Genomic DNA, 16,535 nt, shown 5'->3' on the forward strand with positions numbered 1-16,535 from the left:
CTCTCACCCCTTCTGGTTCCTTCACATGTGCTTCCTTCCTTAAAGCTCTAATCCAACCTTCTTCTTTGGGTCTGTCATTCCCTATTAAAGAGGTGTGGTGTCTTCCTATACCCCCTAAGGTTCGGTTGTTGGGAAGCCTTTCTGGAAAGAGTTAATACATGTGATCTACTTCAAAGAAAAAGACCCAACAGCTATTTGTGTCTTCATTGGTGTACTCTCTACAAAGTCGATGGTGAGTTTGAATGCCATTTACTGATTTCCTATCGATTTACTAAAAGTATTTGGGAATGGTGTACTTCTTTGTTTGGGTGTAGGTGGGCCCCCCCCCTTTGAATATTTAGGTTCATGCCGAGTAGGCCAACAAAAAGGGCCAAAGCTATGTGGAGATGTATGAGGGCTTCTGTATGCTGGACTGTTTGGGAGGAGAGGAACTCAAGGATATTTTCAGAAAAGGAGAGAACCTTGGAAGTAATATTGGAGGTAATCCATATTAGAGTGATACATTGGCTGAAAACTTTGGCCTTGTTTGCAGACTTCTCAGTAGATGAGATGGTAAAAAATTGGAAGGAAATTGCAGAACTAGACTCAACTAAGAAGACATCACTCACTTACTAGAGTCCCCCATCTAATAGCTTTCTTAAACTAAACTTTGATGGCAACAGTATGGGAAATCCGGGTCCATCTGGAATAGTGGGAGCAATAAGAGATGAACATGAAAATCTGTTAGCTATGTTTTCAGGACCAATTGGGGAAGGGGATTCCTTGAGGGCTGAGATTCTTGCAGCCACTGGAGGGGTTTGAAGAGCCAAGGAGATGAAAATTAGAAAGCTGATTATTGAAGGAGATTTTGAAGTGGTGGTGAACTAGTTAAAAGAAGACAACTTAAGGATATGGAAGTACAACAATGAAAAACGAAAATTTAAGTGGTTGGCTAAGGATGCTGAAATTCAATACAAATGGGTTGAGAGAAGTGCAAAACCTTTGGCAGATGGTTTAGCTAGGCAAAGGGTTAATATAATCTCTTTGTTTTGGGCTTTATTGTAATTGTATTTGCTGCTCATAGACTGTTTAAGGGAGCTAAGATTGTTTAGCCCCTTGCTTTATAATTCTTCTTATCTTTAATGAATACATTTCATAGTTATTGATAAAAAAAATCTTATTCAATCATTGCACACGGTAGTAACGTGTTCAGGATTGCAGAAACATTGCATGCAGAGAGACTACTGTATGGAAAATTAATAATAATTAATAATCTGTGTGACCTAGAGCTCCTCTCCGGATCTCTTTAAAGAAAAAACAGAAACCCTCCTCTTGGAACCTGAACTATTCCTCCATCCACACTACCCTTGGTTGTGATTGGTGTAAGTCCCGACTCTTGAGAAACTTGTGAGAGCATGTTGCAAGACCAAGAACGACATGGGACTGCTCATTCGAAATTTAATTCTAAAACAGGCAGACTTTGTAGATAATATGTATATAGATTTTGTAAATGGTTTTAAGCAATGTTACAAAAATTGACTTGGAGGTTGAACTATTTTTGCCTGTGGGTCATCGGTTCAATCATCGGGGTTGAATGGGTCATGTTGTACCACATCTTATCATTAGTGTATGTGCAATGTTTTTAATTATATTGTTTAGTTTCAGTTTTTAATTTTTTATTTGTAAAAAATGTTAAAAATTTGGGATTTAAGGCCAAAAGGAGCATTTTTGTGAAAATAACTAGGCTAGATGTCATTTCAACAAATAGATATCAAAAAGTTACCCAAAAAAAAAAAAAAAACCCTAATTGAACAAGTCAACGGTTCAACTGCTTAGGTCAAACAGTTTTTGACCAAGCCATCAATTTTTTACCAAACTCTAGTTTTAGAAAAGTTGGACCCTGAATCATGGTTGGGTGATAGTTTGAACAATTCAAATATCCAGGTTAATAGTGGGTTGAAAACATTGATTTTAAGTTAAACATATCTATCTACCCATGAGTATCTGCCCATACCCTTTCCAAAACCCGTAGTTAGTTGGATTTTCAAAAATCTAAACTCTCGCTCCACATTGAAATTCAAAATCCTCTCTGACCCTACCCTTGTATTTGAGAGGTGAATTGGGTTCAAATCCATATCTATTTTTTGTTGCATATAAGTAATAAACAAGCAAAATAATATTAACAAACATGTAGAAAGTACATAAACTATCAATTATAATTTTACATAAGATTCAAAACATTATTAAATTCAACACATAATATATAAGTTCATATATCCCTTACAACTGGCTTCAATATATATATCTTACAACAATAAGGGTATCTTAATAAATTGAATATATATGAGTTAAGGAGAGTCAGGTTTAACTTAATATCATATATCTATGGGTCATAAAATCCCAAAACCTGACCCACCTCAAAATGAGATTGGATTTGATGGTGGATCAATTCAAATTTCAGGTCAAATCTGCTACTTCATAAACTTATAATAATAATTTTAATAGACATTGAAATACAAAAAAAATATAGAAATTGTCATGTAAAAAGCACATACACATATACTAGTTCCTTAATTCGAAGTCACACCATACACATTAGCATAAATATTTATGCTAATGTTAGAGCTGGTTATCCCTGAACTTCTTAATTCGAAGTCTTAAAACCTAGGACGTTTTATTTTTCATAAAGACAAAAGAAGTGAAGAACGTAACCCAAGCCCATTCTGAACCGAGCAGATCCTAATCCAAACCTTCTACTCAGGTTGGGTTAGGATTAGGGTTCGTTAAACATCTCAGGCTGGGCTATACACAGAAGAATGGAACTATTATGAGAATTGAGAATGTCAGTAGACTCAGTACACCCATTCTGATTTTAATCAGTGCTGATAACTCAAACCTGCATATCTGATGAGCCTTCTCCTCTTAGATTTATTATGCCTTTCTTAACAAAAAAAGCAAATGAGTGATGAGGCCTTTCATAACTTTGTTTTTTGAAGCTAGGCATTCCATGACCTGCCCCATTTGCTTTTCGGGAAGTTACTTGGTAAATGTACTTACCTAGATAAGTATTTTTTGTAAAATATTTATCGGGATAAGTGCATTTACCCATATTCTTTTATTTTCTAGGTAAATAAGAAAATGACCATTTTAACTATAAAAAGCCATTATTAAAAAGAACATTTTTGTCCCATCTAAGTGTTGACAACCTTCTCCATGGAAAAATTACTTACCCTCCTGGAAGATGGGATAATTCAAATATTTGGAAATAATTGAGCTGTTATGTAAGATTTTTAGTTTTTATCCTTGAAGAATTCATGCCATCTCATTGAATTGAAACACCAGGCTCAAAAGCTCCAAACCTACAACCTTAGTCAAAAGACACAAACCGAACGTCATGGGTTTTGGGTAATCATGATCTGATGGTCCACTCAATTTTAATTGTTTGGGATACACCAATTCAACTGCTAACAGGATCTTCTTCACCTAATCATCCTCTGATCTTATACCATGTTTTTCCTTTCTTTGTTGGGTTTATTCTCACTCAGTAGGTTGCCATGTACCATGGAAGTTGGATCTCCAGGCTTTGTGGTTTTCCTAGAATGCCTTTTATGTATTTAGGACTTGAGATAAGATTCCTTATTTCCATTTAATAATTAATTACATGCTATAGTTGTACTTACTACCCAAATAAATAAATAAATAAATAAATACAAATATATATAAATGAAGTCAAGGCCAACATGGAGAAGATAAAAAATGGGATTCGATCAACTGCGTGTTGTTGGGAACTTGTGATTCTTTCTTTCGTTCATACATACCAGAAGATGGGGACATTAGGATCAATATATTGATGTTGTCCTCTTAATTTTATTATTGCTATTATTATTTTAATCGTAAAAGAGAAGAAAAGTAATAGTAAATGGTGTAATCCACGGAAAATTCGTTGTGGATGTTCATGTGATTCATCACATGCATGCTGCTCATGTTAAGTGTTTGAACAAATTCAACGTAGTGGCTCTGGAATCTGTATTAAATTTAACCTCTGCTTCTGCTTCTCCAGTTCCCTACATCTCTCACTCTCTCTCTGAAAGATGGCTTCCTCTTGTGATACTGAAGATGAGGTCAAGGGCCACAAGTACAGATCACATATCTATGGGGAAGGAGAGAAGAATACTAAGTGGAGGTTTGGTGCTCCTCCCAACTATGATGTTGTGAACAAACTCTTCGAGGAAGGCAGAACCCAGGTAATCCATTTTTAATTTCTTTCCCAACTCTCTTTCTCTCTCTCTCTCTCTCTCTCTCTCTCTCTGAAATAGCTTCTTCTTCTTCTTCCTTTCCTACTTTATTGTAGGAATGGCCAAAAGGGTCCTTGGAGGAAAGAGTGCAAAATCTGGTGAAGACATGGGATATGGAGCTCGTGCATAAGATCGATCCGGCTGACTATAAAACTGTAAACACTACCAACTTTACAATTAGCATAAATGGTATTAGAATGCTTATTCTCTTCTTTTCTGTTTTGATTTATGTCCCAGTTTTCTATCTTAGCTGCAAGCTTCTGATTGCTAAAACGGTGGATGAAATTAAATTAATGTAGGAGGTAAACCCCTGCTGCTTCAAGAGGTGAGGAAAATTGGAAGCTACAATCTATTCCCGCAAACCTCCCTGCCGCAGAATTTAAGTGTGTTCGACCCATCAACTGAAACACCTGAATCTTCTCACCAGGCTTTCATCACCACATTCCCTCGTGGGTTCGCTGTGGAAATTCTTCAGGTCTATTCGGGTCCTCCAGTTATTGCCTACAAGTTCAGGCACTGGGCTTTCATGGAGGGCCATTTCAAAGGTCATGCTCCCACAGGAGAGATGGCACAGTTCCATGGAATAGGCATCTTCCATGTAAGTTTTCATTAAATTAATTTGTTCCTCTTCTTTGAGCTTTTTTTTTCTTATATATCAAGTTATGAATAATCAATCTATTCATTGATTTGCACTTTATAATCAAATGCTTCAATAACCAAACCAGTCAGTCACATGCATGCGATACAAAGTATTGCATTGGTATTTGAATTTGCATAGTAAATAACTATTATCAGTAGACAGTAGATGGGGATAAGATAAAAGGGCAGTTTTGGTATGTCAGCTCTTCTTAGAATTAAATGATAAATTGGAATAATGGTTTACTTATTTATTTTGAGTTAATTTTGGTTAGCTTAATAAGTCCTAGCAATTCTGAGGCTTTTTTTAGTCTTAATTTCATCAATGGAATGAACCCAAGTTTTATTGTTTGTGAGCCCACACAAATTAAAGAATATCAATGTAACACAGGGACTAATTCAACATGGTTTTGCATCAGGTTGATGAAATTATGAGAGTTGAGAAGGTGGAGTTCTTTTATGACCCAAACGAATTACTTGCAAGCCTTGTGAAGAGTCCTTTGTCAAATGACTCTGAAGCTTCAACAAACTCATCATCATCTGCCGGTTGTCCGTTCTTGCACAAACTAACTCAAGTTTAGTTATCGTCTTGGGACTACTTATCATGTTTATGCCACAAGTAGTAGTGACTAATGGTTGTTATTAGTGAAATAAATTAAATGGGATTACACTTTAATTATTATCATGTAATTATGTCTGGTTACGTTTTGATTTGTATTACCTACGATTGGAATGATTTGAAGTAGTGATATTCTAACAAAAAACCTCCAAAAGATATATTTTTAATGTTTTAATAATTGGAAGGATAGGGTAATTATTAAATTCAAATTAGCTTACATTGTTATTTTCGTAAGATAATTTGGGTAATGAATGACAATATATCTTTAAGTAGATAAGTCAAGTGCTAAACCAATACCCAAATCAAATAAATTTAGAGCATAAACGATGAATGACGTGTTGGCGTTTTGCCTAGCTAGATGTTTAACCCAAAATGGGTGGGGGTGAATTGGGTTTATGATTTATCCTTTGGTTACTTTATTTTTCAATGTCTCCAAATTTCTAAAGTAGAAGTAGATATAATTAAAGAATTAAGAATAATACAAAGAGTACACAAGATTAATTTGTTAAAATAATTAGAGAGAGATAGAGTTGTAAAACGGGTCGTGCCTCTCTCTTTTGGAATATTTTGGGGGGTTAGCCTGGCATGGTCCATGGCCCGAACTTGCATGGGCCCGTATTGTGCCATGGGCCAGGCTGGTCCATGGGCCGAGCCTTAGGCCAAGCCGGGCCATAGATTGGGCTAAAGCTATTTATTTAAAAAATTGAAAAAAAATCTTAATTGTTTTTATTTTATATGAATCTTAATGTATATGATTGTTTATATATATAATAATTAAATAAAATAGTATAATAAAATTAAAATATTAATATATTATTATATAATTTTAATTTATATAATATTATATGTATATGGGCCATGCTCCCATAAACTGTCGTGCCAGATTGGTTTAAAATCATGTTGGGCCATCCCAGACCACGGGCAACAGGGCCTGATTTACACCTCTAGAGAGACATATAGAGAGAGCTGGGGTTGGTGGAAAGGAAATTTCATTCTGTTCAAAAAAGATGACTCAGAAAAGATGCTAATCCGTCCTACCAATTAATTAAAGAATCCTGTTCCAATATATACCCAGCACCATGGGTGTTGACTCGTTGTTGAGAGAGAGGTTGTAGAAAAATTCTAAAGCAAAAAACTCTTTTATCCTACTTTCTTTTCTTCTCAGGAAACCCTAGAAATGATATTATAAGAAGATGCTACCAAGGGTGGTTTGTCATGTAGGTAATGCCTTGAAAACTTTACTAAACAAACTACACTAAATATATCTGTTTATGCAGTAAATTAAAGAAAAATTAAATTAAAGGAATTTTTAAACTTTATTCCACCACAGAATTCGGATTTAAACGGTAGATCTACAACAATTCAAATAAATTTATAAACAGTTCCACATATAATACCTATATCTGCCTGTGAATTGGCATCAATTTCGAGTTAACACCTATCCAAAACTGTACAGTTGAACTAGAATTTCTGGAGTGAACTGAAGGATAAAAACCCTTAAATTAAATTGTAAATTCACAAATAAACATATATAGTATATAGGGAAAAATCATGAATAGATGATGGGTAAAGACTCTTCTTTACGGAACTGGTCGTAGTCTACACAGGACATCTCTAATAAATTGGGACTCTTCAGTTTGATTTGATGCTCCTAAGTAATCCTTGGACTATCAAAACCTTCTTCCACTAATTGGTGTTTATTTGACCATTCCAAAATGATTATAAGTATTCAAGTGAAGTTTGAGCTCGGAAATCTTCACAGTGGGACCTATAGTCTTCCCAGTGTTTGCCATCCAAGTAATAAAAAGTAAATTATAGAGAACCCCGGGTGGATGTATTATTATATAATAATTAAAAAATATAAATTTTTATTTATGTTTTTCTAACAAAAGATTTAGACCATATCGAATTCATGCCTCAAAATTAGTCAATTAATCTTAAATAATCCATGGAGGTGATATATAAATGATGTCAAAAGTTAATCCAAAGATTTGGGCCTCCTAATAAGATCAATACATTAATTAATCTGAAGTTCTCAACCACCCAAAGATGTAGCAAAGAGTCAACTAATTCCATCCACCTACATAACGCACCAAGTTAATTTTCATTTTATCTTGTCCATGCATCCAAATTATTATTCAAACAACCCAAAGATCTAGGCCATCAAAGTGGTGTCTTAAGATCAGTGAAGTGAACTGATCTCAACCTTCCAAATGATGTACCAAACTTTCAACCAATCTAGGCTATCCAAACGGTCTACTACTGAATCAACCCAAATATCTAATGATCTTGGCCTTCCAAACAATTGTAACGTGCCAAAGTTTATTAGTATAGGACAGTGAATTATATTAAATCGCCATTTTTTTAGAAAAAAAAGGCAAATAAAATGATGTATAAATAAAAGATCTAAACCACCAAAATGGCCTCATATATAAAATCAGTGAATTAATCTTAAGAATCCAAATTATTACGGAAATTTGAGCTAATATAACCAATTGAAACGAAATAGGTTGCAGATATCCCAGACATTGAAGTGGTGTCCTAACTCCTAAGATCATTGAATAATCTCAAACATTAAGTGTTATCAAGGTTATTTTGTTTTTGAAAATAAAAACAACTGCCATGTCAGCAAAAACAAAATGGGTTTTCATACTGTCATTATAATCCTTTCAATTCTGGATCTTTTGTCCATGAGAACTCTGCCCACGTCTACCCACAACACACTACACCCGTGAATTGGGAACATTTCCCCCTGCATAATACTATGTAGGAGGATTAGATGTTCTTCATGTGTGGCTGCAATGTTATGTAGGTAAATGTGAGTAGAGTTTGTGTGGACAGGAGATCCGGATTCCGGACTCGATCCTTCCAGTCGTGTATTATTCACATACTTTCCATAAAGCTGCATTTGTTTTAGGTGTAAATTCAAATTTACATTGATGGAAAATTTGACCCCAGTTTAATGATCAATGGAAAATTGAACCGGAGTGTTTGGGATTTTCTCTCATGTTGTTTAGTTGTTCTGGTGTAAAAGTGAAAGGTTTCATGCTCCTCTGCTCTCAAACTCTCTTTGTTGTTGATTTGGTAAAGCCTCTTGACACCGGTGGTTGTCTCTTTAGAAACACCAACCAATCTGTCTTTCATCTTTTGATACTTCATCAAATCCATCTTCAATCCATTTCTGATTATCGTGAGCACGATCTGGAACTCGGCATTGTCCGTTGATGTTGAATCTTGGCGTACTCTTTCTCTGCCTTCACACCCTCATGGATGAGGAATGTAGCGTCACCACCACTGTTGACGATGAGATCAGGGCCGCCACTAGGACCCCAGTTGAGTGCCCTCTCAGTACAACACCAGTACTCCTGAAGGGTCTCCCCCTTCCACTCGAATATGGAAGCATTGTTGCAATAAGCAATGGCAACAGTGGTGTGGTCCTGGGTGAAGAAGATGTTGCAGGAGCACACACGGACCTCAGCATCGAGGGTGGTGAGGGTTTTGATCAGAATCACAGTCCGGATCGTCATCATGTGGAGCGAGCCAGTGATCTGGGCTCCCTTGAAAGGCTGCGAAAGGTTGAGAGAGGCCAAACTCCTTTGACCTTGTATTGTCGATCAGAGGAGGTCTTCTTGACGAGCGGTGACATGGCTACAGATAGATCTGAGACTGAGATTTATTGTCTCTTCTTTTGTCTCTCACGCTCTCTCGTCTGAGGCTGGGAATATGTATGGGCAAAACAAATCAGACATTTCGTCAGCTTCATTGGCAGCCATCACCGGCTTGTATTTCTTCTGGCTGTTGGACGGAGGAGACCGTTGAAGGACAAAGAGGAGCAAAGTTTGTTCATATCCATGTAAAATTTTTCATTGATTTCATTGTAAATACTGACAAGAATGGACTTTTACATTTACCTCCAGCAAACGCTTACAAAATTGGAATGAGATGTAAAATTTACCGCGATTCTGATTTACATTTCAAACAAACACAGCCTAAATGAAAATATGCAATTACAGATATGTTTTTAATGCATGGCTGCAAGTGCTGTGAGGACGATATGAAGACCAGGACAAAATCCCAATTCGTTGTACAACACCCCCTAAATTATCTATGTACCAAATCAGCCTAAAAATCAATTTCACCATTCCAAATATTGTAGTAACCCTAAACAAAAGATCTGATTTGCCAAAGTGATATTATAAATAAATGAATAGGGGTGGCAATTTTTAACCCAACCCGCTGAACCCACCCAACCCGCCCGTTTACTTGGCGGGTTGTGTGATCAACCCATCACTCAATCCATCCACTTAAATGGGTTGGGTTGGGTTGTGGATAACCATTGGGTTAATCATTATAGACATAAGTGTTAATTCCTTAGATTTTTTTTTTTAATTTTCTTCATTTGAATTAAATAATTTATAATTAATGCATTAATTTTCTATTAATAATTGACTAAATTTAGTTTTCTTGAATCAATACATTTCACCCAACATAAATCCAAATCAATTTGACCCGAGTCTGGATCAGTTCAATGCGGTCTGACCCGATCCAGCATATATTGATTAGGGCCGACCCGAATCCAAAATAGACCCCGAGCGGGATGGTTCGGTAACCGCTTGCTCTGCACGGTTTGGGCTGTCCGGTCCAACCAATAGTCACACTTTCTGACCCGACCCGGCACAATCGATTCGAGTCGACTCGAATCCAGACCGTCCCAATTTAGCTGCATTGACTCGGTTTGGGCCAGGCAGTCTGGTCCTGAACCCATGCACAAACCTAATATGGTCCGACCGAAGTCAATCCACCATTGATTGAACCGATCCGATCCAACCGGATTGATCCAGATCTAAACGGTTCAACCTCCTTTGAACCTAAGTGGTTTAAGTTGGTCTGACCAGTTTGAACCTAAGTGATTTGGCAAACCCAAAATCCGAACATAGTCAAATGGCTTTGCCACTTGTGTAAAAATAACTTACTTGTAATGTGATTTGAACCTTCACCACTTATGTAAATAATAACTACAATAACCACCAAAATATAACCAACTTATTTGTTAAGAGAGAGAGAATTTGTTTTTTTAAGTCCATAAATATAAGATTAATGGATTTGAATGAATTAGATCAGATTAAAGCAGGTTTAGGTTGAACTCAATCCATTTAATTTTATATAACTGGCCATTAATGAATTAACTGATTAGATGAATTGGATTGAACCCAATTGGCACCTCTAAAATGAATGGATCTAAAGTAATTCGTCAGCCTTTTTCATGGTAAAATGTATGATCTCTGAATTCTAACGAAAACCAGACATCACTCCCGTCTCAACTTTTGCCTTAAAATCATAAATATGACATGTGGCCATCTAAAGCAATTATATTAGTGATTGGTAAGGGAATCAATGGAGTAGTGGTTTTGAATTGGACTTTATCCGCATCAAAATTAATTTGGACGGATTGAACAGACCAATAACACGTATAGAATTGAACCAATTCATCCAAAATATTTATTAAATTAGATTGAACCTGATCCGTCCGTTATAAATTTATGTTAGATTGGATTAGATTAAGCCAATATCTGATCCATTAATATAACATAAGAAAATAGGTATTAATGAACCGGGTTTGGGTTAAACTAATCTAAGTCAAAACTACCTGATCCATGGAATCACATTCAAATCCTGTGAAATTAACATCCCTGTTGGTTGATGGTTCTGTCATTTTATGAAAGTATAAACGACTAGTGTCAAAAAAAGTTCTTCCGAGAGCCAAGTGTCACACCCCACCCCAGCCCGAAGTACAGGTTTTGTTTGAACATGTTTTTGGTGGCCCCCACACCTAGCCCCGAGATGAACAAAATTGGAACTGACACATCGGTCAAGGATTCAGACAAATAATTTAATTTAAGTCCCTACGGCCAACATTTTTGACTCATGCATCAAGATTCAAGAAAAGCACATCTGACGTAACAACTTGGTAGGGAGCCATCAGCCAGCCATAGTCTTCAACTTGGCTGCGTCAATACAATTTTTTATATTATTTATTTTTTGTATGTTTGAGATAGTCGGATAATATTTGATTAGTTGTTAGCTTGCCACTCGTAACAGATGATGCTCCAAGTGCATCTCTATATATGATATGACACTTATTCCTCCATAAACGACCTACTCCACACACAGAGAAGATGGCTTCTTCCACAGTTGAGGGAGATAAGTATCGGTCTCACATCTATGGCGAAGCAGAGAAGAACACTAAGTGGAGATGGGGAGCTCCTCCCAACTATGACGTAGTAAACAAACTCTTCGAAGAAGGCAGAACTAAGGTTAATTCCAAATAATAAAAGTCATTGCCTATCTATTTCTTTATTTCTTTCTGTGTGATTTTCTGAGAAACCTTCTAATTAATCTGTTATTGCTAGATATGGCCCCCTGGTTCTCTTGAAGAAAAGGTCCAGAACCTTGTCAAGACATGGGAAATGGAGATGTTCCATAAGACAGGCTTTAATGACTACAAAACCGTCGACCCAGAGAAGTACAGGTTCAGTCTCAATGGTAACACCGACTGACCTTTTCTTCTGCAATTCATTAGTTTTAGTTGATTTATTAGTTTATTATGTCAGAAGATTGATTTGCTTAATTATGATCATCATCGTCAATGGATGGGTATTTCACAGGAAGGCCACTGATATCTCTAGAAGAAAAGCGTCGTCTCGGTGGAGGCTATAATTCACTGTTGCAGACCTCCTTGCCGGAGGAATACCGCTGCTATAATCCGGATGTTGAAACGGTAGATTCAGCTCACCGGGCCTTCACCACAGCATTCCCTCGTGGGTTTGCTCTTGAGATTCTGCAAGTTTATTCTGGTCCACCTGTAATTGTGTACAAGTTCAGGCACTGGGGATTCATGGAGGGTCCCTTTAAAGGGCATGCCCCAACAAGAGAGATGGTGGAATTATATGGGATGGCCATTTTTGAGGTACCCCCCTACTTCATAATGTTTCTTTCTTAATTATTCACTTTTACTCTGATCAGTTGCTTCCAGTAGCTTCAAGTATTGCTTCAAATAAAAGAATTAGAAACTGTAAGGGCTCTCTCTCTCTCTCTCTCTCTCTCTCTTTCTCCTTGTTTTTTTTTTTTTTAAACCGATTTTTTCTATATGGGCCCCCTTTTCAGGGGGACCCTTGTTTAAACTGATATTAATTATTACCAATTGATCAGATGATGATGGATTCATGCATCTCATTATCAATTTTGTTGAGAATTTTGCTTGTTAGTTGTACAAAGCCATTCATAGGACTTGGGTAAAATTACTCATCAAAATATGGTATCCTTGTCGTTTTGTAACAGTTGGACGAACAGATGAGGATAGTGAAAGTGGAATTCTTTTACGATCGTGGAGAACTGCTTGGAGGTCTTATGAAGGGTGAAAGTTCAGCCAACTCCATAGAACAAGGCCCTTCAAGTTGCCCTTTTTTAAGAAATACGGGATAGTTATATTACAAAATTTCAGAAGATGGTTGTAGTTTTGAACGTTTCAATGGAAACATTTCTTTGGGATTCCGATTTGGCTCCAGAAGTTAGATTTCTAAACGAAATATGTCCTAAATTTTTAGGGAAAGAAGATCAGGAATTTAAGCCCACTTTTTATTCGCATAGGAAAAAAAGAGGTTTCTATATTACTAATCAAAGATTAACCTCATGAATTTGGATTTGCTCCTCACTAGAGGTGAGCAAGAAAAAAAAAACCGAAAAATTCAACCAAATCAAAGAGACCAAATTGAAAATTCTGGTTAATCAAATGGATGAACTGAACAGATCAATCGGCTAATTGATTGGCTTTGGTTTAATTTCGGTTATCGATTGTCCAAAAATCGATACCACTATATCGATTTGAAATTTAGGCCTACCGTTTGTTTAATCGAACCATGAGCACCCTTTCTCCTGACAGTGTGCACTTTACACCAACCTCATAGCACATGCATCTCAGTTGTGCATTGAGAACATGCATCTCCCGATGCACTCTAAGGTTGGTGTGAGGCATGCTATGTGAGGAACAAATCCGATGAACACCCCTACTCTTCACAATGTGCACTTCACACCAACCTCATAGCACATGCTTCTCAGTCGTGTATTGAGAACATCTCCCAATGCACTCTGAGGTTGGCGTGAAGCATGCTATGTGAGGAGCAAATCCGATCTCACTAAAGAAGAAGAGAATTCATGTCAGCTACGAACAGTGCCAACAACGTCCCAATCAGCCATTACAACCCTACATCGTAACTATCTCCTAATGAATGATAACAGAGATGTTCCCAAAGTGTGGTCGTAGTGGTCTGTTGGAATTGTGTTGGAAGCATTTTGTCGGTACCAGATCCCTACGAAGAAGTATCAGACAATCTCAATAAACCCTCTATTTATAGCACATTTGGCACGGGCAATATTTTTGACTCCTACCCCATTGGCAAGCCAGGTCCGAGTTAGGCCTATTATTTTCTTTTCCAATTTTCCTAAACTAAGAAAATTTAGGAAAAAAAATAACATATAATAGCGAAAAATTAACATGAACAATAGATAATAAGTTGGAAAAATTTGTGAAAATTTTATTTCATTTCAAATTTAATGTGTACAAAAAAATAAAAAGCACATTGAAAAAATAATACAGTGAAGTTGCATTTATAAAATGATAAAATTGAAGATAAAAATTAAAATGGGATTGGATTATTGGAAATTATTACAAATAATTTTCAAATAAAATAAAAAATATAAAATTACAAGAATACAAAAAATATTGGATTCAACACTTTTTCAAGTTTCATGTCCATCATTTTTATCTGGTGAACTACCTTCCTTGTCTTGTATCCTATCTTTTGTATCTAGCCGGTCCTTCAAGCAGATGCACATCTCTAAAGATTGATCATTCAAGTTGCTCCTCTTCTCATCCAAAACTCAACTATCTACAAAAAAACAAGACTCCGATGCAATTATTGACATTGGAGGGGTTAGTATATCACATGCCAAGGAGAAATATTTAATACTTTTTAAATTTTATTTTCATAATTTCAATAATTTCTTGAAATTGTTGAATATTTCTATATTTTGAAAACATCACTAATTATAACTAACTAATTAACTAATACACATGAAGTAGGATAATAAACTCCCGAAAATAAATTAGTTGCATCATAAAAAGTTTGTAAAAAATCTTTTATACAAATTGCAATTTCTCAATCTTCATCAATTATGTAATCATTTGGCATTTCTTTTATTATAAAAACTTGTTAAAACATCTTTATATATTAAACTTTCTAACATAGAATATGTTGAATTCCACCTATTTGTGCGTCTAATACAAATCTTTTATATTTTTTTCCACATCGGTGACATAAATTTTTAAATTCTTGTTTTCTAACCATTGAAGTTCTAATCAATGTTTTAAAAACCGACTTGGAGTCGAACTATTTTTTCCTTTGGGTTGTGGGTCATCAGTTCAATTGTCTAATTAATTCGAATGAGTCAGACCGTGCCACGTTAGCAATACATAAATTCATACATATATATGTATGTATATGCATTGTATCAATAAATAATGTATAATTATGTTCTACATGTAATATATGTATTATTTTATATTTAATTTATGTTTCTATGTTCTGTTTTAAACTTTTTTATTTGTAAAAAAATATTAAAAATTACAATTTGATGCCAAAAAAGGGTTTTTTGGCAAAAATAGCAAGGCTATGGCACCTTAGGATGTATAGGTCTTGAAAATTTACCCAAAAAATCATCTCAATCGGACATCAGAGTGCAAATTTATGGCCTCCCGAATTTTGCATACACATTTAGTGTACAACCCATGACCCGATCACTGGGTCAAATGGGTCAATGATCCAACCATTTGGGTCAGAAAGTTTTTGGCCAAGTTGACGGTTTTTTACCATCTTTGGGGTTTTACTAAAACCGGACCCAAAATCTTGATCGGGTGACGATTTGAACAATTTAATCAGTTGGGTCAATGGAAAGTTGAAAACACCGGTTCTAATATACACAATACAATTTCTAACTTTATTAATATGGGGTGAAATAAATTCTAATGCATCTTGTACACATAAATTTAATATATGACATGCACACCTGATATGAAATCATTTTTCATTAAAATTGATTTTATTTGATTTTTTAACATATTTATTGGGAGAATTAGTTTTACTAACATTATCAAAAGTAATAGAAAAAAAAAATTATTTTCAATGTTATATTCTTATAAAGTATTTAAAATACTCCTAGAAATTTCAGTGCCAATATGTGGCCATTCTAATTTAGTAAAACTTAAAATTCATTAATGCAAATTCTAATCTTGATCAATAAAGTGTGTAGTGACACAACTATAATTAATGTTATATTTGGATGTCCATATATCATATGTAAGAGAAATTTTAGAATCTAAATTAGAAAGAGTTTAAATTAAACTTGTATTCCGAAAAACTTTACTAAAATGAGGATTAACAGAATATTGTAGAAAATTTTCTAACCTAGGGTCTTTAGAAAACATAAAGGATTATTCAGCATGTATAATATATTTCACTAATTCTTGCCTCATTTCCTCTTGGAAATATTTGAAATTACCAAATACCCCAATAGAAATTTGCATTTGGTTTGAGTCGTCTTCTCCCTATTTCAGGTGAGATGATATGCGTTTGCACAAATGACTAGTCCCACCACTACTGTGGCAATTGAAATCATGTCTACTTTTTGCAAACTGCTCTTCTTCCCTTTATAGGGATTTCTTCAATATAAAAAATAGTCCCGATATCGCTAGTTATTTTGTTACTAGAGAGGGACTTGGCGATGCAGGTAGTAGCACCAATCGGCGAAGCCATATTTAGAGCAACATTACTATTACTAGCACCGACATTTTTGGTGTTGTCATACTGAGATTGGGCTTCATCAACAAAATAAAAAGGATTTTTGGAATAACCGGCCATTGTAATGAAAATTTAAATTTAGAAAAATAAATT

General features: G+C 35.5%; 2 protein-coding genes and 1 pseudogene across 2 annotated transcripts; 2 read left to right on the forward strand and 1 right to left on the reverse strand.

Annotated features, from left to right (window-relative positions):
* Nucleotides 1-4,070: 4,070 nt before the first annotated feature.
* On the forward strand, nt 4,071-5,491 carry LOC148876165 (pathogen-related protein-like). Its single transcript, XM_088977031.1, has 4 exons — nt 4,071-4,223; nt 4,331-4,463; nt 4,574-4,872; nt 5,330-5,491. The coding sequence occupies exons 1-4, from the start codon at nt 4,071-4,073 to the stop codon at nt 5,489-5,491; spliced, it is 747 nt and encodes a 248-aa protein (XP_088833157.1).
* A 2,969-nt stretch (nt 5,492-8,460) lies between these two features.
* LOC148876166 (adenosylhomocysteinase pseudogene) lies at nt 8,461-9,175 on the reverse strand (annotated as a pseudogene).
* A 2,448-nt stretch (nt 9,176-11,623) lies between these two features.
* LOC148876167 (pathogen-related protein-like) lies at nt 11,624-13,080 on the forward strand. The gene is made up of 4 exons (XM_088965178.1): nt 11,624-11,843; nt 11,940-12,072; nt 12,195-12,496; nt 12,868-13,080. Exons 1-4 carry the CDS (start codon nt 11,706-11,708, stop codon nt 13,009-13,011), a joined length of 717 nt encoding a protein of 238 aa, XP_088821304.1. The 5' UTR covers nt 11,624-11,705; the 3' UTR covers nt 13,012-13,080.
* The last annotated feature ends 3,455 nt before the right edge of the window (nt 13,081-16,535 follow it).

Source organism: Nelumbo lutea, chromosome 1 (assembly GCF_056320005.1).
Source record: "Nelumbo lutea isolate HS-2025 chromosome 1, American lotus-T2T, whole genome shotgun sequence".
NCBI lineage: Eukaryota > Viridiplantae > Streptophyta > Magnoliopsida > Proteales > Nelumbonaceae > Nelumbo > Nelumbo lutea.